The sequence below is a fragment of the Onychomys torridus genome, chromosome X (genome assembly GCF_903995425.1).
Source record: "Onychomys torridus chromosome X, mOncTor1.1, whole genome shotgun sequence".
NCBI lineage: Eukaryota > Metazoa > Chordata > Mammalia > Rodentia > Cricetidae > Onychomys > Onychomys torridus.
In genome coordinates, this window is record NC_050466.1 from 94246905 (window position 1) to 94273797 (window position 26893).

Sequence of the window (26893 nt, forward strand, 5' to 3'; positions counted from 1 at the left end):
ACCCACACTAACTTTAAGTAACAGAAAAATAGCTCTAAGGTATAGTACATCATTATGACTAGTTATCATGCTGTTTCCTTAGTTATTTAGTTTTAGAGTTAAGTATCACCTATATGTTGGGGGTTGTACTCATATGCATGCAAGGGTGTGCTTGTGTGTGGGCATGTGAGTGTCATTCCCTGTTTTTTACTTGGCAAAACAGAAGTAAATCAGATGGAAATCATGTTGCTAATCAACTGACTTTGGGATGGCCCAGGATGGTCTAGCTTGTCTGGGTGGGTCTGTCTCCCTTTTACTTGTTTATTTTAATTGTAACAAAAATCTAACAGTGTTTTTGTCACCTGATAATAAAAATAATAAGGACCATCAAAATCATATGAATAAATGTTTTAGACTGTGCTATCAGCAGAAGAAACCTTAAAGAAAAAGACAACAACACTATATTACCTTCTCATCCTTTGGCATCCTTGATCATTTCTAGTTGGAAACTCTTTGTAGCAGAGAAGGTCTCCTTTTATCATTATCCGACCCAGTTGTTTCCTTGACTTTGTTTTAGAGTGACCCTCTTCTGTACCATCTAGTCCAAGGCTCATGGACCCATCCAAACCAATAATCTACCCCTCTATCCATATATCCACTTGTTCATAGAGCCACAGCTGAATGTGAGATCTACTTTGCAAGTGTCTGAAGGTGAGGTTGATGTTGTCCCATCACCTTCTTATCCTTCCAAGGTGGAACTCACAAAGGAGAAGCTACCTTGTTTTTTGAAACAAGGATCTGGGACTTGCCAATTAGGCTAGGCTGACTGGCCCTCAGACTCCTGGGATCTACCCGCATCCATGTCTCCAGTACTGGGATTATAAGTATGTACCACTCTGCCTGGTTTGTTATGTGGGTGCTATATATTGATTTCAATAAAGAAAAGAAAGATGAGGCTGAGTAGATAGCTCAGCCAGTAAAATATTTGCCTTGCAAGAATCCGAATAAAACAGCCAGGTATTATTGGCACAAGCCTTTAATCATGGCCATCAGAAGGCAGAGGCAGGAGGATCATGGCAAGCTCCTGGTTAGCTATGGCTACATTGTGAGACCTTGTCTTAAAATTTAAAAAAAAGGTACTACAAAGCCATGTGTGTTGGCCCATGCCTATAACCCTGCACCAAAGAGGCTAAGCAGGAGGACTGCCATGTTTGAGGCTAGCTTGAGCTACATAGGAAGTTCTAGAAAGACCTGACCAACATTGTAAGACCTTGTCTAAAACATGACAAAACAAAATGAGATTTACGAATATCTTAAATGACACTGGAATTAAATTATCCCAGGATAATTTAAAGGGCAAAGCAGGTTGGAAATTATATTGCACTATACTTTTAATCATGTCCATATATCATACGTGCAAACATATGAATAAGAAAAAGGAATAGTGGTAAATAGGACAAAGGTTGGTGGTTGTCTTCAATAAATCCTTATCTTCTTTTCTGCCTCCATTTTCAAGGGCTTTGTGTTATTAGGACCCATGAAAACAAGCTAGGCCACACACCTCCATCTCAGAGTCAATTGATTAGCAACCCAAGTGCCATACACAACCTGAATTTTCTGTTGCCTTACATTGTAGTAGTCAGAAAGTAGGCTTACATTGTAGATTCCCATTCTGCCTGTACCACCATTTAATTACACGTGCTGCACTGTGGCAGCTATTGGCATAAGTAGGGCTATGATCTTTTGTGCATAAAAGTGCAGCGTACCATTTCCTGGAAGAAGCCGATTCTTCTGAGTTCTGTTCTTTGCTGCCTGCATTTGTTTTACTGACTCCCTTACTTTCTTTTTCTTTTTGAGACAGTGTTTTCTCTGAGTAGCTTTGAAGGCTGTCCTGGATCTCACTCTGTATCCCAGGCTGACTTCGAACTCACAGAGATCTGCTTGCCTCTGCCTCCTGGGTGCTGGGATTAAAGGTGTGCACCACCACTGCCCAGTGACTCCCTTGTTCTTTTTTTTTTTAAATGAGACTGAACAAATTTTAATTAAAAATGATGATGAGAAATAGGCTTACAGTTATTTTCAGCAATGAAGCTGAAAGTTGGAAATGGTTGCTTTGGGTACAATGTACAAATTAGAGACTGGAAAACGCCTTCATTGCCCCATATTTACAAAACAACAGATAGGTATACATTCAAAAATTTAGTTCCTGAAAACAGTTTCTCCCCAGATTTTACAGTTGTCTTGTTAATGTTGATAGTATTTGTTAATACTTGTGTCTTCCTTCACAATATTGCTAGGAAGTTATCATGAATATCATGCCCATTTCACCTCAGTCACCTTGGTAAGCATCCTTGCTATATTATTTATGCATGCATTACTGTGCTGGATTTCAGGAAAGCTTTGAGAGAAATGATACTGCCCAGTTAGGTTCTTCATTGTGGTAAAGATGAACCACTTCTAAAAACACTGACAAACACTGATGCTCCAAATCATGTTGTGCACAAATAACAGTAATGTCGAATGTCTTCTACAATTTTTTCATGTGGTTTTGTTGCATGAGCTAATGCTCTCTGGAGAAAACCATTAGCCATAGTGGAAAGCCATAGAGGCTTTGCTGATGTTATTCCTGAATTGAATGACTCCCGTGTTCTTAGTCTCCACACATTCACATTCTAGATGCCACTCTGGCTGTCTTGGTTTGTGGTGTGGGAATGGAAGCCAGAGCACTGCCTGTGCCAGGCCACTGCTCACCCTCTGCTACAGTTGCAGTCCTCTACTTAGCTGCTTTCTTAATTGATAATTAAGAATTGATTGATTGATAATTAGCTTAATCATTTTGGTTTTTCAAGATAGTTTCTCTATGTAGCCCTGGCTGTCCTTGAACTTGATCTATACACCAGGCTGGCCTCAAACTCTGAGATCTGCCTGCCTCTGCCTCCCAAGTGCTGGGATTAAAGGTGCATGCCACCACTGCCCAACAATTTATTTTAAGCTTTAATAATTTTAACATTTATGGGGGGCTGTTTTGAGGTTCTCTCTTTTGTTCCATAGACCCAGCCAGTAGTCTTTTAAGAATACCCTTGGTGGCTGGAGAGATAGCTCAGAGGTTAAGAGCACTGGCTGCTCTTCCAGAGGTTCTGAGTTCAATTCCCAGCAACCACATGATGGTTCACAACCATTTATAATGAGATCTGGTGCCCTCTTCTGTCGTGCAGGCATACATACAGGCAGAATACTGTATACACAATAAATAAATGTTTTTTTTAAGAATACCCTTTATTTGTTTATGCTAATCTGAGCTGAAAATTTATTCCTTGCAGCTGAAATAAATCATTCATTTTTATTTGTTTAACAAGTTTTTACTTATGTGTTTGCGTGCTCAAGCATGCATGCATTTGTGTGCATGTGTCTGTCTATGTGAATGCAGGCCACAGTGTGTGCAGGTTCTCACAGGGGTCAGAAGAGGATGCTGGATATCTTTGAACTGGACTTAACAGGCAGTTGTAAGCTACCCAACATGAGGGCTTGGAACCAAACCCAGATCTCCTGTAAGAGCAATATGTACTCTTAACTACTGAGCCATCTCTCCAGTCTGTTTTTGAAACTAATTGTCCTGTTTCAGCCTACTCTCTACAGGAATTATGGGTCTCTCACAAGAGTGAACTTCACCAAAACTACACAGAGAAACCCTGTTTCGAAAAACCAAAAAAAAAAAAAAAAAAAAAAAAAAAAAAAAAGAAAGAAAAGAAAAGAAAAAAAAAGTCAACTTTATCAGGCAAAACCATGAATACTCAATTCTTCAGAATACTTAACCCTTTAGGCTTCTCAACTAGTGACTAATTGAGCTCCTGAGGAAGTATTAAACATGAGTTCAGACACTTGCCTGAGGCAGGAGGAAACATAAGACCTCTAAGTCCAAAACAATTATTTGTGACAAGTGGGCAAGGTTTTAGTCTTCCTACTTGCTATTTTAGATACCTATTTGGATCAAGGAAGGGAATGAAAAAGTATCATGTGCCCTGGGTGCTGCTTGTGAGGACACAACCTTGAAAACACTCATAGGGCCAGAGATTCTTGCTTTTAAAGCCTTGCTTTAGATAAAAGATCAAAATGGCCGTGGTGGTGGTGGCACTTGCCTTTAATCCCAGCACTTGGGAGGCAGAGGCAGGCAGATCACTGAGTCTGAGGCCAGCCTGTTGTATAGAGTGAGTTCCAGAACAGCCAGGGCTACACAAAGACACCCTGTCTAGGAAAAAAAGAAACCACAAAACAAGATCAAAATGGCGAAGGAGTATGGCTAGCTTTCAAAGGGCTGGGCTTCAGCAGAGTGCTGAAGAAACCTGCCTCTTCTAGTGAGCATGACACTGTATAGAGTTCTATTAGTTTAAACCTATTTCCTTACCTGTGAAACACGAAAAACAAAAATCAACTGAGCATGATGCCTGTGACATTCAAAGCATTCAAGAAAGCCTGTTTGCTATGTGAGAAAAGATTCTAAGGTATGAAATGACAGAATGAGGTGGGGGTGATGGTAGTGTATTAAAATTGTTTTGCAGTCTTTCAGTTCTTTGCAAATATGTAAGCTATCCATGGTCCTTACAGCACATGTGTATAACACAAGAATAGTGCTGTATATCCTAATAGCGATTGAAAAATAATTTTTAGATTTAGCTTATGTGTACAAGTGTTTCACCTTCACGTATGTATGTGCAGCACATGTACCTGGTGCCCACAGGGGTCAGAAGAGAGTATCGGATCACCCGGATCACCTGGAACTAGAGTTACAGAGATGGTTGTGAGCCACCGTAGAGATGCTGAGGATGTAACCCCGGTCCTCCGCAGGAGCAACAAGTGCTCTTAACCACTGAGCCAGCTCTGTTGGCTGGAAGAGATTGTTCTGAACATAGAGCCTTGTATTTTGTGCCTGTAACTACATCAATATTTCTCATTCTAAATAGAGGTTTCTGAAGTACTTGCTACAGGCACCTGGCCTGAGAAAGGCTGAGTGAATCCATCCTAGCCATTGGACCCAGAGATGCACAAAGCTCTCACAGCCCATCAGTTTAGCCCATGTCAAGAAAAACCTTTTAAACAAATTAAATATCCCTCTGAAACAAAATCCTGAGGCCAATGGGCTGGGCGCCCAATTAAAGGCTTAGGGGCTATTCCTGGGTCTTCCCTTTCATTCTGTGTCGTTTGCAGTTTGCCCGCCCCACCCCCTTTTTGATTCACATAGTCTTCCACTTCCCAGGAGCAGTGCTCATTTGAAATGTTAGTTCAGTGAAAATTACTCTGAAAATGCACCTAGTATTGCCGGACAGACTGAAAAAACAAAAACAACAACAACAACAACAAACAAGTGGAATTGAATGTTGTACCCGCATCTGAAGAGGACTGGAATAGGAAGAAGACACAGGCGCAGCCCAGGCCACACTCCCTTCTCTCCTTTGTTTTCCTACAGTCCTCCCATCTCCAGCACCCTTTGATTCTAGGAGGTCCCCTTTTAAGCATTATAAGGGGGCTGTATGTGTGGAGATTTGGGGGAATCCAGTGTGGAGAAGGGTAAAGATTGGAGACCCACACTTGGTTTGAGTTTAGGACATCCAGAAGGTGGGAAAAGAGGATGGAAACCCTAAAAGTGTTTCCTTTGCTGAATAGGATACACGCCAAGCAGCCCTGTCTCACTAAAGCCTTTGAAGCCCAACCTCTTCCAGCTGTATTGTTGTAAATCTAAGGGCTGGGGATGAACTAACAAGACCTCTGATGGCTCTAAAACACAGTTCCCGCCTCCTTTTCTTAAGTTTGGTTTTGTTTTCATTGACATTTACTCACAGGCTTCTACCTGCTTTCCTGCTGGCATGTGGGGACACGCAGCTACAGGGGGGGGAAAAAAAGGTATTTCATTCTTCGTGTTTGTCACACAATTGGACTATGAACTTCTACCTCAAAGGAAGGTACATGCTGTGTCAATGTAAATATCGCCTCCTCCCGCTCACTATAAACTTTATTCAGACTGGACCCTTTGGGCTGTTTTTTTTTTTTTTCTTTCCAGTTGTGAACAACAGAATGGGAAGTTACCAATTGTTTGCTTTAAAAACTGGCTTCGAAAAGGCTAGTTTATATTTGCCTCGATGTTTTCTTATACTCATTCCAACCACGCTGCTAGGGTCTAGGAATGAGCCCCTTGGAAACACATTTTTTGCATTTTCTGCAATGAGTTCCAGAGGCAGTAAGAGCCACACAGCTCTGGGCAAAAGATAAAGGAGGTTACAGCTAGTGGAAGCGGTAATTAGAGCCAATTACAACGGGACTTATCTGCTTTGTCATTAAAATGCCTGTCAGACCTCTCAGTTTTCTAAACAAGAGGAAAAGAAAAGGTATAGCTTAGTGGGGGAGAGGGTTAGCCACAGGGAAAGGATTGCTAACCCTGTTCTCAAACTCACCCGGTAACCTTAGACAAGCTCAGTCTTTTTGGCTTCACGGTGCTTTGCTCACAGTTAAACTCTTAACTCTGGGAGCTGAGAGGAACTTGGGAAATTAGATGGAAATCTTGTCTCCTAGCAGGTACCATAGCCCCACCTCCTTTCCAAATCAGACATGAAGGACTCAAAAGCCTTTAACTGGAATCTATCTTGTGCTTCTTATATGCCATGGATTTGTTATTAAAAGAATGTAATTATTTCCCTTGCAACTCTCACAGGCATTGTATAGGTCAACACACAGTAACTCCAAAGCACTTTGAAAATCTTCAGAGACCCTTATAAAAAATAAGACATTGCCACGAGACACTACCACTCTGAATCAGTCTCAATCAATCAGACTTTTTGATGGATTGGCTTGATGCAGGGCATGGCAGCTCCCACTTGTAAGCCCTTACTGTTTTGAGACCAGCCAGGAAGACCTGAGACACTGAGACCCTGTATCCAAAGACCAGAAGTGAATTGGCTTTGGAAAAGCTTACCTTCTGCAGAAGAACAAATATGTCACTAATGCACATATCACTTTGAAGGAATAACCAACAGTAAATGAAAACTGGAATCCTGACATCTGGTCTCCTGGGGACATAGGTAAAAGGAAGTAGTAGGTTTTTCTTACAAACACCATTTAAGTCTACTATCCTATACTATCCCTTAATGCTGGGTGTCGTTTTGTCCTCCAAATTATCTGTAGTCTGGTCACTGAATACAGAACTTATCTGTCTTCTAGTCTCCAATCTTTCTTCACTTTGCCTTCTAACCCATTCAAATTACCCCACCCTAAATCTCCATCTTTACCTGCTACTTTGAACACATCACCTGCTTTACAAACCCTAGTTGTCCTCAATATTAAATTACTCATTCAGAATCTCAAGGCCTTCAATTTACTTCAGGGTCTTTCTCCATCCTTCCTGACCTTTGTTCCCTTTCTTTCAATACTACACTTTCTCCTCATATTCCTGAAACAAAGCCCACCATCCCTCTATCTGATAAGCCATCTCTATTCACCCTTGTTGAAAGCCAACACCTATTTAGTATGAGGACTTATAGGGATGGAGCTGGCACACCAGGACAGGCAGAGGTCTCTTAGAAGTCAACTGATCTCTCAGAGATGACAGCCAAGCTCCCACCCTCTCCTGGTTCCTCTGCCAGAGAAGGGCAGTACAGGCACATCCCCAGAATGAATGTAAAGCATTGCCTTGCTGAACAGATTGTGATGTGCCCAGAGTATGCTCTCTTGACAAATATATGTACTGGCCACTAACACACAACCACCTTCTCCAGGGTGATTCCCTTACCTGACTAGTGTCAGGCAGGTAACTCAGGAGAGGGTTTTATGTATACCGAGAATATTGTGGCAGCGCATACCCTAGGGCTGTACACTCTTAGGGAGAGGTACTATTGCATTCTTAGACCCAACACTCATGATACTGAGCTTAATTACTTGGCAAATAAGCAAAGCTTTTTAGAACACTCATATACGTGCGCGTGCACGCCTGTGCATGCACACTCGAACACAGATGAAAGTATTTCTGTAACCTGATAACTCTTCTGGGATTGGCCCAGTCACAGACTTAGGGGGTGGAGGGCAATGGTGGATTTATTTCTCTAACAATAGATTTGAGACAGTCAAAAGTCACATGAGATGAGCCTGGTGATACTAAATTGGTCATGACCTGAATATAACTTGCAATGAAACAAACATGCAAAAGAACTAACCTATTTTCCTTGAAGAACTACAAACATGTGGTATCTTCTTCCAAGGAAATTCTGGTTACCAGGACAAGTAATTGCTTTTCAAGTTTTGTCTAGAAGAAACTGAGTTCATGCAAAAAAGGGAGGGAGGTGGGCAATGCTCAGGAAGTCTACAAACTGTCCCACTTCTTTGTTTGTTAGTTTTGTTTTGTTTTGTTTGAGACAGGGTTTCTCTGTAGCTTTGCGCCTGTCCTGGATCTCGCTCTGTAGCCCAGGCTGGCCTCGAACTCACAGAGATCCACCTGGCTCTGCCTCCCGAGTGCTGGGATTAAAGGAGTGCGCCACTACCTCCCAGCTGTTTCACTTCTTTTAGAACCAGGTATTATGGTTGGACTTCTGGGTAGTGCGCACCCAAAACAAGGGTGGGGAGTGTGGCCCTGTTTGACTTAAAAGAACGACATAGATGTTGGAAAGCAGGGAATGGGGCTGGATTACACAGAGACAACCAAAACTGAAACAACACACACACAAGGCTTCCTGGTATGTAAATTCTTTTTGAGGTTAGAGATCTCCTTTTACAGAATTTAGTATATAACAGATTCAAAATCCAAACTCCTTGACCTCCCAAATAGTAAACAACTAATGTGCAAAAGAACCACCATTAAACAGGACATCAAAAGCTATACATTTTCTATGAAACAATATGTGCACAGATTTTTTTTTCAAAGCTGTGAAAATGCAATAAAGAGCACAACACATTTTGGTCACTTTATTAAATGACATTAAATAGTTTTAAGTTTCAACTACTAAACAGCACTTTGAATGGTGAAAACACAGATAGTATATTGTCATACTTGAATGCTTTTCTTTTAAAAACACAATTCCAGTCCTTATATATATTACAAAAGAGCCTTAAAGGAAGAAGTGACATCTTCTCTACAGTACGTAAGATACGCAATACAGAACTGAAAAGCAGTCTAACAGGAACCAAGGCAAGTCTTCACAGCTGTGTGATTTCAGCAGCCAAAGCTGGATGATGGACTGAAACATTACTATACAACTGGGACAAACCATATACAATATCACAACTCTAGGCCCAAACGCTTTACACCAAAGAAATAAAACAGGTTACAAAATGTGGAGAATTTAGCAGGCAAAACTGTATTACAAGCAACATTTTAAATCGTCATTTTAAGCCATTGCAACTATTTAAAACATCTAAAACAAATATAAAAATGAGCTTTTTAGTATCTTATGTGATTTTTGTCTTTAAATATTCGTTAAAAGTTGATGTTATACTCAAAGTACATATATCATGTTGCTAAAATGTCAAGTGAGAAGAGTGTATGCAAAGTGGTCCAAGATTTATTTCAAACTCTCTGATTTCCAATTAGTCCTTCTAATTACTATTCTTCAAGTTATAGCTTAATTCATTGTGAAAACAGATTAGAAGGTTGCCTAAAGTTTTTCACATCTATGTCTTTGAGTAAATAATTAGACCATGTTGAAAATTCCCAGGTCTAGTACATCAGTTTTAAAGTATTCTGATAACAGTTGGCCAGAGCATACTGCTTTCAAATATTTATCTCATAAATCTTGCTTCTTTCATTTCTTCCAAAGTAAACACACATCTGCCCCCACCCCCCACCCCGCGCATTAAATAAACTTGATGAAATAGCTGGCACGATATCCAAATACATGGAGTTTACTAGTGTGTTTTATCACGGAAAGGTGGAGCCACCAAACCTCACATATTCTCCATCATGAATGCAGTGTGTGTGGATGTTTTAGCCACTAGTTCTTCCAAGATAAAAATGGAAATCTTTTATTATTCAAACAACTAAACCCATGTTCAATTGTAGCTCAATGTTCAGCTCATGTTTAATTCAATCAAGTCCAGAAATGCCTAGAACAAATACTCCACCCAGCTTGTCTTTATCTATTTCCACTTGTTACATCATCATTTCATAAATGGTATTGCCATGATGAGTTGACTCCCATCGTCAAACACAATCTTTTCACTGAAGAAACTCAAGCAATCAAATGGAGCATGAGTAAAATTACGTCACTTTCCATAAACCTGGATCTAGAAAAAGAAATAAAATTATTTTCTAGTAAAAAACGAAAAACCTTTAAGAATTGGGTGAATTAACTTTATGGAAAAAGAGAAAATCACCCCAGAGATCAAAACTGGAAAAAAATCAAACTTTACTACATTTACTACAATGTAAAGGAACTGGGGAAAAAGGAATACAGTGATGAGTAAAAAGAAGAGCAGAGAAGCCAGTGATCCTAATCTTTAAGAGGAATTATTTCACAATACTGACAAGTACTGGGGACTGTTAATGCACATCCCTCATGTGAACTTAAAGTCAGCAATGGTTCTGCCATTTTGATGTTGTTTATTAAACAGGGTGTGAGCTGAGCCGAAAACCACAACTTCAGCACTAAGTTCTTCAAATGCTCTAACTTGATTTTCTTCGTTTGCATCCCACTGCCAGCAACAGGATGAAGCACCAGCACTGGCACCATGGCTGACAGATGTGTTTCCACTAGTGCCAGGAGACAGGAAACCCATGTGCAGAAGACAATCCACAACCCTGATATCTTAGCAGTAATTATTTCAGCACATACAACTGAAAATAAAAAATGGCAGAAAGACTAAATAAGAAAAAGGAATTTCCTTGTCTTCGACTGTACTTAAGGCTGTTTATACAATGCTAAGATAACTGCAAGGCTCCTCCAACATTTAAAGTAGTAGTACTTAAGAATATTGCACACGCTTCTGTGTCTAAGATAATCCTTAGATCTAAGTTTTAATCACAGAGACAATATAGTAGGAGCCCAGTTTCAGACTTCAGTCAAAAGAACATTAAGACCATTTCAAGCACTCTAATCAAGAAATGGATTAAGTACAAAAGTATTTTTATAACTTGAGGAATCAACTCTAAGAACTCAGCTGTGTGTTTTTATATGTAAAGAGCGAATATATAAATCTTTATTAATTTCTAAATTCGTTAATTTTATGACAATTTTATGGTTGCTAAAAGCAGGCATAAAAATTTAGAGAGGAAATCTGTGGAGCTGTTACTGTTATGGAAGGATTTGTTTTCACTGAAAACAATTTGAAATATCTTCTGTACTCAATGTGTGTAAGAAGATTGTAGGTAACATCACTGACAAATGTCAGAGAGAAATGGTATGCCCTATTTAAAAAAATTTAAAACTAATATGGAAGATTGGCATTTAAGGGGTCCAAACTATTTATACAGTTGAGTTCTGTTAAGTCATTGATTCCTAAAAAAATAAAAGTTCTTTCTATGATTTTAATAATCCTTTAAATTTTTAGTGCAAAATCACATTGATTTCCCTGGGGAAGGTCCTGGATTTTTGCTTCTCATTGGGGGCGGTGCACGTTGTAAGGGTGGTGGCTGCATACCACCAGCCACTGACTGATACATTCCTCTCATATCAATCTGCTGGTAGTTAGAAGGAGTCATGATTAAATTTGGAGGCTTTGGCATCATGAGGTGACTCAGTGTTGCTTGCTGGTAAGTCATTTGTTGCTGCTGCTGCTGATTGTACTGCTGCTGGAGCCTTCTGTTCATAAGTATTCGCTGAACACAGCTGATTAACTGGAGAGAGAAAAGGGAGCTGTATATACACAAGTGGATGTCCCGCCTCAAAGAGGCAAGTATCAAATTTTAAGTTAAAATCAATTTGTTAAGGGAGTACCATACCAAAAGGAAAACACATTATTGTTATCACCATTACTAATTTGATGGTATTCACAAGACCATTACTGTAGAAACCAGTTAGTAACACCATTTAGGACTAAATTCTCTTAATGACTTGACTATTGTATTGCAAGCAGCATATAGGTTAGTTACCATAGTAACCTGTCCTGCACTGTGATTAGTCTCAAGTATTAGTTACAGAACTTTTTGTCAACTCCCCTTTCTTGGTCATTCTCTTAAATATTTTACATGATGACAGACAAACATTTCAGTGATGAAAACCAAGGGGAAAAGCATTTGCAGTAGGAATAATGCCTACCTGAAGGTCTCAAATTCCCTAAGATAATTGAAAACCACGATTTCACAGTGCTTTCTAAGTAAAACTCAAGCCACAGAAATCGATCCCCTGGTGTCAAGGCAGTGCTGGGAAAGATGATCAAGGATCATGGAATATGGTATCTTTTGGAAGAGTTAGGCAATTTAATAGGAGCTTATACATCATTCAGGACATCATTTCCATTCTCCCAATAAATACACTGAAATGTCTACTTTTAGAAGATATTCGAAAGTGACAGAAGAAGCAAAAGTCTTGAGACAGTTCTGGATGTCCAGAATAGATAAAAATAAAATGATAAGGAAATAGATCCTATAGAACATCCAAGAGACGAGACTGTGGTGCCACTCTCTCGGCCAAATATCTCTTAACACTACTGGTTTTTGGTTTTTGGCTTTTAAAGCAAAACTTGAGACTAATCAATGACCATTCATCCTGTATGGTTATTACAGTCATATCAAGTCATCAGAAACTGAAGAAAATCCAGGAGAGCCTAGAGGCAGAGTTCTTACCATCTGCTGTTTTGTCAATACATCATTGTAGATTGCTTCTCTGCGTTTCACATCAAGCTCCTGGCTGGCTTGTCTACTTAATGCTAGTGCTTGTACTTGGGCCTCAGAGAGATTCATATTTTCTTTCCACTAAAAGAAAGACATTTCTATTTACTCCTTAGACTGTACAACTGAAAGGAAATTATTAAGGTACTGAAATATGGTCAGAATATTTTAAGCCCCCCACCCCCATTCTCCTTCCTTTACTCATTCTCATTTTTCTCTTATACTAACATTTATGCAAAATGGATGAATTACAGTTTGAGACTGTTATACAGCTTACTGATACTTTACTATTTTGTATTTTGAATCATAAAAATTTTAAAGATTACATGATTTTTCCCACAGCAAGTAGAGAAGTGAATGAACGTTAAAACAAATGATGTGAGGTATACATAAATTGGAGGTTGATATAAGTCAATTATTAATTTGCTTACTACAGTTGAAATGATATCTTCAAGAGGCTGAATCCTCACTGCTGTCACACTGTTCGTTGCTTCTACAACTTTTTCTCTTCCTTGATTAATTAGGTCCTAAAAGGATGTAAGAAATAAGCTACATAGGGCAGAAAGACAGCCTAGCTTTAAAGCACACAGATCATTCCTCTTGCCAATTTGTAGCACTTGATTTAAAACCTAAACAATTGAAAAGAGCAGCAAAACTCAGCATCTATAAATGAAGGAAAATTCAATGATACAGAGGCAGGTGGATCTCTGTGAGTTCAAAGACAGCCTGGTGTACATGATTGAGTTCCAGGACAGTCAGGGCTCTGCAGAGAGACCCTGTCTCAAAACAAAACAAAACAAAACAAACAAACAAACAAAACCAACTCAATGATACAAGAGACATTTTAGGAAGATGAAAATTTGGGGTTTATTGAACCAGCTAATTTAAATAAACCCACTGAGTAAATTTTAAAAATGAAACCACAGATTAAATTATTAAACTGTTGGCACTTCCTATTTAATTCATATTTTATTCTGGTTTTAAATCACAAACGTCATAATGATGGACAGACAGTAGTGAACACCTAATGGCAACTCTACACTGCTTGTAAACTCATGTATGCATTTAACCTACTTTCAAACATTAAGTAATTTGTTTGTTTCACGTATTTCATAAGTGATCAAAGTGCTATTTCCCTAGCCATTCAGCTGCTCTATTGTTCCTTAATTAAAATAATTCAAACTACATTAATTCAAGGACCGATTCCTTTGTGCTCTGCACAAACTCCATTTTACTTTATTAGGTTGGTCAAAAAGGTCAATAAATAAAAGAAAAATTTCTTGGTCTACTCACAGTAATCTTTTAGAGAATGTGATATTCCTGCACTGGGAACCTGCAATAAGGCTGTTGAAACCGCCTTTAATTCACGTTAAACGACTTTGTCTTTCAAACTCACCTCCAGCTGTTGATTACTCATTGCTGACAGGGCTCCCAAATTAAAAGGAATATAAGGAGTTTGAGAGCTGAAAGTGACAGGGGGTAAATTGGTCCCAGTCGGTATGTTGAAACGCATGGTCAGTCCCTAAAAACAAACAAACAAAAAGTTGTGTATTTTCACATTATGGTTAAAAATGTGAAATTCTCCATCACCTACTGGTTTAGTAAAGAATCTACTTTCTCAGACCTAGGAAATTATTAACACTCTTCCACACATAAACAAGACACCCTTGTTACCCAAAACTAAGATCTTATTACATGGAAAGGGAACTCTGTGAATTCTGATGAGACTCCTAACATCATATTAATGGTAAAGAAGTTTGGTACAATAAGTTAGGAGTTTGAAAAGGATTCAGGTATTAGGATAAGATTTCCATGTTTAAGTGTGCTGCTGTTTAAAACAGACTTGAATTATTTTAAATAAAGTTGCAGCTGGAGACTGATGTACAGCTCTTAATTCAGCAAGGGCTAAAGCAGAAATGGAGTGTTGCTGGCATTTTAAAGTATAAATTGCTTTCTTCTCCTTACCTTACTATTGATCATAGCCTAACCCCATAAATTGAGACTCCTAACTAGGGAGCCTATGCCTGAGGACCAACTACATTAATGTGTCTTCCTTCAAATATGACTCTTTCTTCTTCATTGCTCCATCCAATGACTAACTTACAAAGTTTGGTTTGTTTCTAATTTGTTGCCCAGTCTTTAATTGTTGAGATCAAATAATCTTCCTGTCTCAGCCTTTCAATATCTAGGACCATGGGTACTGCACCTAGTTCCAAAAGAATTCTTTTATTAGCAGATCTTTATGCTACCAAACAATGAAGTTCACTGTGGCACACATGCAGATAATGGACTCTAATTGAGCTTCTCCTTTTCCCCAGCCCCACAGAAAAAGCACTCTGAACGCAATACCTTCTTTTCTGCTTCATATTCAGCCCAAGCTGCTTTTCTTTCTTCTTCAGTCAGCTCTTCTTCTTCTTTGTGGTCCAAAAGCGAGTCATGTTCGTGATATCCTACAATGTGTTCTTTATGTATCTGAAGAAGTTCTGCAAGTATGGTATCCTGTTTTGAGGGGTGAAATCATAATTATTTTCCCTCTTTGGATCCTACCTTCATAGTTCTAAACCGTTGAGAGTAGAAATTTGACTGCTTTTCACATTTCTAGCATATACTATCAATCACGGAGAAAACGGACCTCACATCAGAATTTCCTTCATAACTTAGCATATTTAAAGTTTTTTTTTTTTTTTTTAAAGATAGAGCTGATCTCAAACTTGCTATGTAGCAAAGGATGATCTTGAACTCTTGATCTTTCTGCCTCCAACTATAAAGTGCTAGGATTACAGGTATGCACCACCCTATCTGGCTACCTACAAATTTAAACCAATTAATTACAGCAGTGTCTTTAAAAATGGTGTCCTGAGCTTATTATTAGTATTATTATTTGTATGTGTGTGTACATGTACATATATGCTACAACATGCACCATAGCAGCAAGGGACTTTACCTACCAAGTCATTCTTGCCAGCCCTAAGACTGCCTTCTTTATTATTTGTGTATATGTGTGTGTGTGTGTGTGTGTGTGTGTGTGTGTGTGTGTGTGTCTGTTGAGTACAGTGCCCTCAAAGGCTAGTGGCATTAGATTCCTCTGAAGCTGGAGTTACAGGCAGTAATGAGCTGTGGACATGTGTGATGGAATCAAACTCCTTTGCAGGATAATATATGTTCTTAACTGTGGAGCCACCTCTCTAGCCCTAAGTTTGTCTTTGAACATTAAAAACTGAATGCTTGCAGGGCAGTGATGGCACACACCTTTCATCCCAGCACTTGGGAGGCTGAGGCAGGCAGATCTCTATGAGTTCGAGGCCAGCCTGGCCTACAAAAGTGAGTTCTCCTGAGTGCTGGGATTAAAGGCTTGTATCAGCACCACCCAGCTCCCAGACACAATTTAGCCTGAGGCAGAAAGATCACAAGTTTAAGGCCAACCTGTGCAATTCAGTGCATGACCCTGCTCAAAAACCTACCAAACCTAAATGTGGTACATGCCTGTAATCCCAGCATTGGTAGGAGAAAAAGGAAGAAAGCCTATTGCAATAAGCAATCAAACTTGAAAATATCCACAAGCTGTTAAAAAATCATCCATGAAAACATGGATATAAAGAAAACTTAATTCATTTACAAAAAGATTTTGTAAAGTTGTTAACAAGTGCTCCTTGGCTCTACTTTCTCAACTATGAATTTAAGTGCATAACAAATTACTGATCAAATGAGTGGGGGTGAGGTCATTCAGCAGCACTTAAGTCATGCATAAGTTGAAGCATAGACAAATTGTACACTTGCAAAAAAAACCGCCTCCACATATTTAGCCATACCTAGAAATATGATCCAAGAAAGGGAAGTCAAATGTCTGTTAAGCAACTCAAGATGAAAGGTTCAAATCATGAAACCCTAAGTCTTTTCCTGTACAATAGCAAATGTTGGCACTAATTCCATATAATGTGTTATATAGTCTCATACAAACAACCTTTTATTTTGCTACTGTAGCAAACACTTAAATAGTTACTTCCTTTCAAGAAGGAAAAAGAACTAACTTTTCCAAGATAAAGCTATAACTAGGACTTCATAATTCATTTTGACATGCAGCATGTGCTACCTCCTTTGCTAAAATGAGCAAGCTTTTAAAAGAACACACAAAACCCAGAGGTGCTATGAAAGGTACTGTCTGGTGTAGAAAGCTTCCATCCAAATCTTAGTTGCTGGCCTGTGTCCCATTAAATGGACTTACCATCACTTGCTCAAACTCCATAGCAGTTACTAGGACTAAGATCAGGCAAAGAGATGTGCCTGTCTTTATGAAAGCATCTATGAAAAGTTAGCATGACTCCCATGGCTACCCCAAGCACAATACAAACAAACCAGGTTAATACTCAGTTTTTAATTTATGTATTGTATTTTGTTTTCCTGAGATGGGATCTCAGACTGGCTTTGAGCTCCTAATCTTCTTGCCTCTACTTCACAAGTGCTGAGATTACTGACATGAACCACTATATTCAGATTTCTTTTTGAGAGAGTTTTACTCACGTATCATGAACTGGCCTTAAACTCCTGATCTTCCTGCCTCAGCCTCTTGGGTACCAGGATTACATTTCTCAATTACCACATCCAGTTTCTCATATATATTTTTTATTTTATATACATGTATAGGAGAAACACGTAAACTCATGGGTTGGTGCTGGTGCTGTCCATGGCTTCAGGCATGTGATGGCATCGGGGACTGTGTCTTGTATGGGCACTGCTATGCTGGTGCCTCTACCAGCTTCCTGCCACCATTGGCCACATGAACTCTGGTTGCTGCTGCTGCTCTCCCCACTGGTCATTCATTGACAGCAGCTCTCTGAGATCTGGCAAATGTGGTGCATTCATGCAACACAATGAATAGCAGGCCTAAATGGGAAGGCCTGGTCATAGAAAACTGCATTGGATTGGGATTCAAAGCCTAGGACAATTGTATGCCATCAGCAGCCTAGTCCCGACCTGACTCAAGCTGGAAGGGAGGCCATGAAAATAAGACCCAAGGCCCGTCAGTTTCATTACAAGAAATGGTCGTTATTTCTGGCCAAGTATCACAAAGTGGGATTTTTCTGTCCTGGGTTGGGGTTGCATCTTCAACTAAAACCAAAGGAAATGTTTTTTTGGGTTTTAAACATAATTTCCTCTACTTTTATTTTTTGGTGTGTGAGTGAGTGGATGTGCATGTATATGGTTGAGATGTGTGTATGTGTATGGCTGGGATATGATGTGCTTGTGAGTCAGTGTATGTATATGGTTGGGATGTGTGTGTATCTGTATGTGTGTGTGTATAGTTTATGTGCATAGTTGGGATGTGTGTGTACCTGTATGTGTGCGTGCATAGTATATGTGCATGCTTCCATGAATGCAGGCAGAGGCCAGAGGACATCCATTGTCCTATGGTATCACTCTTTACCTTGTTCCCTTGAGACAAGGTCTCCAACTGAACCTAGAGAGAAGCTGGTAGTGGATATATAGCTAGATATATATCCTCCTGTCTCCTTGGTTTCTAATATTTTTACAGGTGAACATGTCAAATAGAACTAGAATAGCTGTTCTCTTACAAGGCTCTATGGATAGTACCTATTTTACTTCTGCCTGGCAGTAAGTGATAACTGTAACCACAATAACTATCAGTATACTTCTCTGACAAAGCTACCTAATGTAGGGACCAAGAGAACTCTACACCACTGGATTTGGGGCTATACCACTGATAAATCTGGCTTTGAACAGAAGTTAAATATGGATTAAATACTATTTGCACACAGGTATAACAAGATGTTACAAGAATAGCAGAATAAATGAAAATACCCAACTTTTAAAATAATAAACACCATGTCAATTGGGTACCGTCTACTTCTCAATTATAACCCAATTCAGACATTACTTGTTTACTGTGAAGGAGAAGCCTTTCCAGAAATAAAATGTGTACATACACAGTAAAAATGCCTGAGACATCAGCAAGTTTTATCAGGTAAGTCCTTTGCATCCTATAATTTCAAAACCCAAACTTACTGACTTGAAATTAGGAGAAATTGAGGGCCAGGCAAGTGACTTTTTCAATTATACAAGGAACTAGCTAGGACTAGCAAGTGAATTTCCTAACTCTTATCCAGAAATTATTATTGTATCACACTGCAGAGAATGCTTATTTTCATGAGGCATGGCTCCTCCATTTCCTAGATTTACTTTTTTAGATAAAAAAAACATAATCACTTGAAGGACTCTGGGCAAGGGAGAAACATAATGAGGTCTTTCATTTTTCTTTACTTTTAACACTAGTAACTTTTTTGAGCTTTCTTTTCCTTAACAAGTATAATTTTTAAAGATTTATTTATTTTTACTTTATGTGTATGCGTGTTTTGCCTGTGGGCATGTGTGTGCATCATGCATGTGTTAGTACCCACAGAGGACAGAAGAGGGCCTGGATTATTAATTGGGACTGGAGTTACAGCTGGTTGTGAGCCAAGAAGTGGGGGTGCTGGAAACCCAGGTCCCTTGGAAGAAAAGCCAGTGTTCAACTGCTGAGCCATCTTTCCGCCTCAGTGGAAATTTGAGGCGGAAACTTGAAACATGATCACCTAATTAAGGGCAGGTAATAGTGACAATTCAGCCTCTGCCCAGGCAATAATGTTCCCTTTGATTCATAGCCAACTGAAATACTAGTAAGTCACGGGAAAAGTTCACATTACTTTGATTTCTACCATTAATAAATTTTGGAGCCTTACTAACATAATACCTTCCTCATTCTATCAAACCAAACCTCAAAACAAAACAGAAACTCTTTATATTGTTTCTAATGAATGTGATAGTCTCTGTTCAAATAAATTAATACTGAGAGCGAACTATATGACTGGGGGCAGCTATCAGTAACATGTTATGTATTCCTCCACATATTTATACATGCAGCACTGCATAAAAATAGTAATGTATTAGACTTAGTTGAAACATACTTTTCTCTGTTGCTATTTTTGCATGCACATCATTTTACACCAAATACAAACCATCATTTTTGAAGAGTGTACAGAGCTTACATTATTTTATCAGTGGTTCTCAACCTGTGGGTTGCAACCCTTTGACAAACCTCTATCTCCAAAAATATTTGCATTATGATTCATAACAATAGTAAAATTACAGTTATGAAGTAGCAATGAAAAGAATTTTATGGTTAAGGGTCACCACAACATGAGAAACTGTGTTAAAGGATCGTAGAATTAGGAAAGTTGAAAACCGCAGAAAAACTTCATCAACTATTCATTCCCTTAAGTAAAGTATTTTTTAAGACATTAAAATTTTTTTCCTGTTGATTATTATGACACCCACAATGAAATTAGTGAGAATATTTTAATAATTTCCTCATATATTGATTACACCCAAGCCCTTAAACAAATATACGAGCCACAATCACCATTTTAAGATTTTGGGGAGATGGCTCAAGTTGGTAAAGAACTTGCTTTGCAAGCATGAGAGTCTAAGTTTGTATCTCCAGAACATATATAAAAAGCTGGGCATGGCCGTACATGTCTGTAAACCCAGGGCTGAGGAGGAAGAGAGAGGAGAACTCTGAGGCTCACTGGCCAGCTAGCTTAGTCAAATCTATTAGCCCAAGATTCAGCAAGAGAGCCTGTCTCAAAAAAAATTAAAAAAAAAAAAAAATCAAGATGGAAAGTGTCACCTCTGGGCAGATGAACATTCACTCACACAAATTCATGCAAATACTACCCCCACTCTCTCTATTTTACAAATAAACAGACAATACACATAAATTAAGCCATTGTCTTAAAAAAATAAAGAAACTAATACAGTTCAGAAGCAGGAAAGCAGACAGCATTCCCACATCTTTGGCTTTTAAATTAATTGCAGCATTCAATCAGTATAAGAAATGAATGATGAGATTAAGAAGGGCAAAAAGTATTTGTAACAGGATCCTCAGATTACTTCTTCCAGAAAAACAGTTTTGCGAATCCAGAATAAACTATGAAATGTACAGTTCTCATCCCATGTAAGATACAATCAGTGGAAAGGTTTTTGTTTTCCCCTTTAAAGCAGCATTTATATTTGTTGCTATAGTAACACTATTATTGAAAACAATACTGGAACAGAATCTATAATCACCAAGCCAACAGTCATCAAAATGAGGTTTAAATTACATCCAAATGTGTACCTTTACTTTTCTTTGTTTAAACTTTATTTTTGCTTAAAAAGTTTTTTTTTCAAAGCCTACAAGCTGAAAAAAGCATGGTCTGTATTTCAGCTAACCACCTAAATTTTAAGGTTGAAAAATGTCTAGTTCAATTAATAAAACAAAATTAATGATAAATTAAAAGTTTAACTTAATTTATTTAGAAGTTTAAAGTATTTGGCAAGCTGACAAAAATTCCCATCTAATTAATTCTGAAATCCAACCTTGAAAATAAAATTGTTAAAAAATAATCAAGGCTTAGCCTGGGGGTAGGGTAGGAGGTTTGGCACATTTCAAAAATATTTTGCTTACTATCACTTTGAATTTGAGTTTTATAATATCTGGAAATAAAAGGTCACTAGAATACTTAACTGCCACATGACCCACTCAAAAGGCAATGAAAAAGTCTCTTTTATTCTCTTTTATTCCTTTAAGAAGTCTAGCATTTTAGTGAAGAAATTGAATAATCATGAGCCAGTTTCTTCCCCCAGACTGTAGTGGGAGAAAAATTGTAGTGTGTGCAATAAGTAACTAGAGAGCTTACTGAATGAATGTCATAGTCGACTTGTGTGTCTGGAGCACCTAACCTTTGCTAAAGAACATTAGGAATCGGCCTAGATTTCCAGACTATTAGTATGAATTAGTGACAACCAGAGACTTGTCACTTCCAGTGAAAGAAAAGGCACGTTTGCCAAGCTGGCATTAGCAGAAAGCAAAAACCATGTTTAATAAGAATGCGTTTTTCTTTAACATTTGAAGAGCTAGACATTATACTTAGTACTTAAATTTCAAAAATCGGTTATTGGATTACGATGATTAATTATATGTGCTACATGCCACTATGAGATGCAGACTGTCAATGTAGATTTCATATGACCACAGTTGTTCTAGAGACTACAGTTTTCCAAGCAGAACCTGAATTGGAAATTAATTTTCATCTCACACAATCTGTAGTTCACATGACCAAGTTGTGTGTTTTTGCAAACATTAGCACTCTCTAAGCCAAAATAGGTGTGTTATAACACATACAGAATAGGAATGAAAACATCAGAAGACAAGTCAATGATAAAAAGGATATAAGCATTGAAAAGCTATGAATAAGGGCATCCAGTAATTCTTATATTGAGCAAAGAAATCTCTCCTGCAATGTCTGTTCTTTTAAGGGTCCAAAACAATAAATGTAATGCAAAAGCATAGCTATGCAATCCAGTAGCTGAGTCTAGCAATTCCCTAAAAAGGGGCACAGCTTCAGCTCCTGCCACTCTCTTCCTCTAATGTGTTAGAAGCCCCAGATTTGAACTAGCCAACAGGAACAACTCTCGTGGCACAGACACTGTGCTATTGAAATCACTATGTCAATGAAGGGTTGACCCTTAGGAGTGGACAACTTGTCAGTTGTGTCCCCAACTCCCAGGAATGTAAAAGCAAAATGCTTCACAGGCTTTTTCCTTTAATAGACTATGACTCCACAACTAAACTGCTCAAAATACCAATACCAACATAAAATTATGTAGTCAACTTATTCTATAAAAGAAAACCTGTGTTAGTTTTCTGAATTTCACATGGAAGTTAAGACAGAATTTAAATGAAACATATACATGATCACATGAATGTAAACCATGGTGGTAGTTCTGAAGAACTAAAATTTTTGCTTGTTTGTTTTGTTTTTGTTTTTTGAGACAGGGTTTCTCTGTGTAGTCCTGGCCGTCCTGGAACTCAGTCTGTAGACCAGCCTGGTCTCAAACTCAGAGATCCACCTGCCTCTGCCTCCTGAGTGCTGGGAATAAGATGTGTGCCACTATCACCTGGCCAAGAACTGAAGTTTTAAATTTTAGTAGAAATGGTCATATGTAGCCTATGGCTCTAGTACTAGACAGTGCTGATCTAAGGTCACAAGTGCATTTCAATTCTAGTTTCCACCACTTAGTAGCTCTATGTCTGAGCACATTATTTCTCTTAAGTCTCAGTTTTGAAGTGTATAAAGTGAGCCTAGTCATATCCACTTTACAACATTACTACTGACAACACCACATAAGAAGATTGACACAGGGCCCATTTTACCACTGACTTTATTGTTGATATATGCAATGGTCTCAGACAGGATCATATATTATCCATCAGTAATATCAGAAAGAACTGAACCACTCTCTTCACCAAAGTAGTTTGTCCTGTTGGTAAGCTACTAGGAAAACTCCACTGGTATGATCAGTTTTACTAACACTATTTCCAAGAAAGTCATACACATAAAAAGCTAAAGAAAGAATAATCAAACTGTCTCAAGAATATGTATACACGGTTGGGGATTTAGCTCAGTGGTAGAGATCTTGCCTAGCAAGCGCAAGGCCCTGGGTTTGAACCTCAGCTCCCCGCCTCCCCAAAAAAAGAATATGTATACACACACACACACACACACACACACACACCAACTATATTTTATATATATATATATGTGTGTATATATATATATATATGGATAAAATTGATTTTAAAAATTAAGAAATTTTAAAAAAATTAAGAAATTTAGCTGGGGGCTATTGATGTGGCTCAGTGGCTAAGAGCATATTGCTCTTCCAGAGGACCCAAGTTTGATTCTCAGAATCTACATAGGATAGCTTACAACAACCTGGAACTCCAGCTTCAGGGGATAAGATGCCTCTGGCTTCCATGGACAGACAGACAGACACACACACACACACACACACACACACACACACACACACCTAGCTCTAAAATTAAATCATTTGAAAAAAAAAGAAATCTAGCTGATGATTAATAGACACATTATTTAAAATAAAAAATGATAAAACCTAAGCAATTTATATATGAGTATCAAAAATTCTAGAACTACAGGGAATTTTAGCTGTCAGTATTGCTCCCATTTTGCCAAAGACTGAAGAATGGAAAAAATGATGTTAAAATTGCACATGTTTATGTAGAGATCAAGGACCTGTTTTGCAACATCTCTTTCTGAATGCTAACGTTACCCTTACCACAAAAAGATAACACCACATACAGTCACATTAAGGATTCAGAGACATGATGTATTTTTATTAACTGATCTTTGAGTGCTAGATTCAACCCAGAGTGTCATGCATGCTAAATGCACACACCACCACAGTTATACCCATAACCCAAAATAATCTACTAAATGTTCCCCAGAAGTACTTCAGAGATATTAATCCTTTATCCTCAAACTTGCATTTGTCTTGTTCTGTTTCTTTTTGGGGGGATGGGCAGGGTGCCATCTCTTTTTATATAACCCACAAATTTTCTCCTTTTATTTTTCAGCATTGGGGATGGAACCTAGGGCCTTGCACATTCTGAGCGAGCACTCTACCATTGAGCTACAGCCCAAACACTCCATAAAATATTCTTGCTAAGAGTATCTGCAACAAATATACTCAAGCTTCCAGGTCTAATGCCTACGTTCCACTATGTGGAATATATATGAGATCTCCCTATTCTCTTTCTCTTGCACCCCACCCCAGGAAATAAACAAACACAGAATGGACAGAGGAGACTACACATAATTAAAGAGATTTTAAAGAAAGGTATAGCAAAAGTCTCAAGAGCCACATGTAGTATGTGCAACTTGAGTGTATCTCAATATTAACAAAGTAGTTACAAGACATTCAGAGACAACTGGCCACATATAAATAAATCCTTGGATACTGGATAATATTAGGGAATTAAGAAGTTATTCATTTTATAGTATGGGTATTAATGTCTTCATACTTTAGAGATGAGTGTTTAAGTCATCTATGCCCAGCACTTGATGTCAAGTGTCTTCCTGATTGCTTTCCACCATATTTCTGGAGAGCAGATCTCTCACTGAACTTGAGTTCATTGATCTGACTAGACTGGCTATCCAATGAGCTCCAGAGATCCCCATCTCCACCCTTCTCTGTGCTTAAGGATATGCACTGCCATGCCTAGCTTTTGCATGGGTGCTGTAGATCTGAACTCAGGTCTTTACACTTGCCGGGGAGGCACTTTAGAAACTGAGTCCTTTAACCCCTACCCCACTTTAAATCTTCACAAATCAGCCTGGTGGTGGTGGCACACACCTTTAATCCCAGCACTTTGGAGGCAGAGGCAGGTGGATTTCTGTGAGTTCGAGGCCAGCCTGGTCAACAGAGCAAGTTACAGGAAAGGCTCCAAAAGTACACAGAGAAACCCTGTCTAGAAAAAAAAACAACAAAAAATCCTTACAATGCTTGTGATGCAAAATTTTTCACTAAAATAGGTGAGGTTGCTATAGCAAAAATACTAACAATTGACAAAACTACATGATTGCTCTGTGGATATTATATTTTTTTCTGGCTTGAAAATTTCCATAAGTCAGGTGACTTCATGCATATCTTTAATCCTAGCACTTGGGATGCTGGGATAGGCAGGTCTTTGTGGGCTAAAGGCCAGCCTTGTCTACATAGCAAGTTCCCACTCTATACTTTCTTTGTAGTAAGGAAGCTAAAACACCTGACTGTCAAACAGAATATTGGGATAGCTTGATCTCTAAAAGAGTGAGTCAGTACACTTAGTCCATTGGATGTATTTTAGCATATCAAAAGAGTATAGTGTTCTAAATCTGAGATGAGAAGCCAAGTCAGTCCACTGTAGAATTTTTTAAGCTGAACAGAAGTGTATAGCAGCACTAGCCTAAGAAATTCACATGAAACACCCAATGTTCATATCTCTATAAAGCGTGTATTATTACACCCATGTTATAGGCCCACAGTACAGAAATGATCAGCACGGGCCTTGAACTTGTGATCATCCTGCCTCAGCCTCTCAAGGAGTTGGGATCACAAGCATGCATCACTAGGCTTAGGAAGTAGTAACTATTTGTAGTGGATCAAACTCTCCATAAGGAAACAATTTCAGAAGTCCAACTTAATCCTTCCCCAATGGAATCTTGCAAAAAACCCTGGCCAGCAAGGATACATTATATATGATGTAATTCCCAACGGCAATAATTTCTAAGGCAGTGTAGCTTGCCAAAGTTTGGGAATATGTTATCTTGGAGGTATCATTGGCACGATGGTCTCTATAACATAAAGACTTGGTGGCCTTGGCATCTTACTAGTTTTTCTTGTGTTTAAAAAAAGGGAGAAAGAAAAGGGGAAAAAAGACACAAAGCAGCACTATAAAGCACTAACAGCAAGTATATTTTGTGTGGCTTTTAGGAGGATATCAGTACTCTTTTACTTTAAAATATTACTTCAGAGGTAACTGAAAACTGACGTTCTCTATTAAGTAAGATATTATAAACAGAAACACAAATAAATACTACAGAAGCATCAGGTGGCTAAAAGATAATTCTTCTCCTATACTATCTAAAAAAGTGGGAAAGAAAACCATTAGCTATTAGAAATGGTATTTGGCAACTGCATGCTAACTTCATTGGAAGAAATTATCAGTATTTAGTAATTAATGTTATGCCAACTGATACAATTCATCTCTAAGAAAACTCAAGCCTCCAATACATATCTTCTACAGTGTAGCTAAGATTATTCCCTTTGGCCCCTAAAAGTTTTCATTCATGTCAAGCTTTAATCTTATAAGGATAAAGACCTTATGTGGTGCTTTTTTTTTTTTCAAGAATTCAAGTCTAGCTAGCCAAGAGGTGGTTACACATGCCTTTAATACTAGCACTCAGGAGGTACCGGCAGCCAGATCTCTGTGATTCAAGGCCAGCCTGGTCTACAGAGTAAATTTCAGGACAGGCTACAAAGCCACAGAGAAATTCTGTCTCGAAAAACCAAAAAAAAAAAAAAAAAAAGGTCTAAATTGCTTTCAGAAAAGAACTTAGCAAAATGGCAACATTATAACTACAAAATGAAAGCTAGGAGAGAACATTGGTGCAGTTACCACATGTGAGGCTGTGTGTGTGTCTACGTGTGTGATATCTGTCATTTCCTCAAACA

General features: G+C 38.4%; 1 protein-coding gene across 6 annotated transcripts in view; it reads right to left on the minus strand.

Annotated features, from left to right (window-relative positions):
* Nucleotides 1-8887: 8887 nt before the first annotated feature.
* The window catches only part of Atrx (ATRX chromatin remodeler), a 180338-nt gene continuing 162332 nt past the window's right edge, over nt 8888-26893 (minus strand). For all 6 annotated transcript variants that reach the window (XM_036175690.1, XM_036175694.1, XM_036175691.1 and 3 more), the window contains 5 exons: nt 15128-15277; nt 14175-14300; nt 13210-13305; nt 12734-12862; nt 8888-11785 (listed from right to left, as the gene is read on the minus strand). In XM_036175690.1, the coding sequence (XP_036031583.1) occupies nt 11507-11785; nt 12734-12862; nt 13210-13305; nt 14175-14300; nt 15128-15277 (780 nt within the window). In that variant the 3' untranslated portion in view covers nt 8888-11506. The remainder of the gene's footprint in view (nt 11786-12733; nt 12863-13209; nt 13306-14174; nt 14301-15127; nt 15278-26893) is intronic.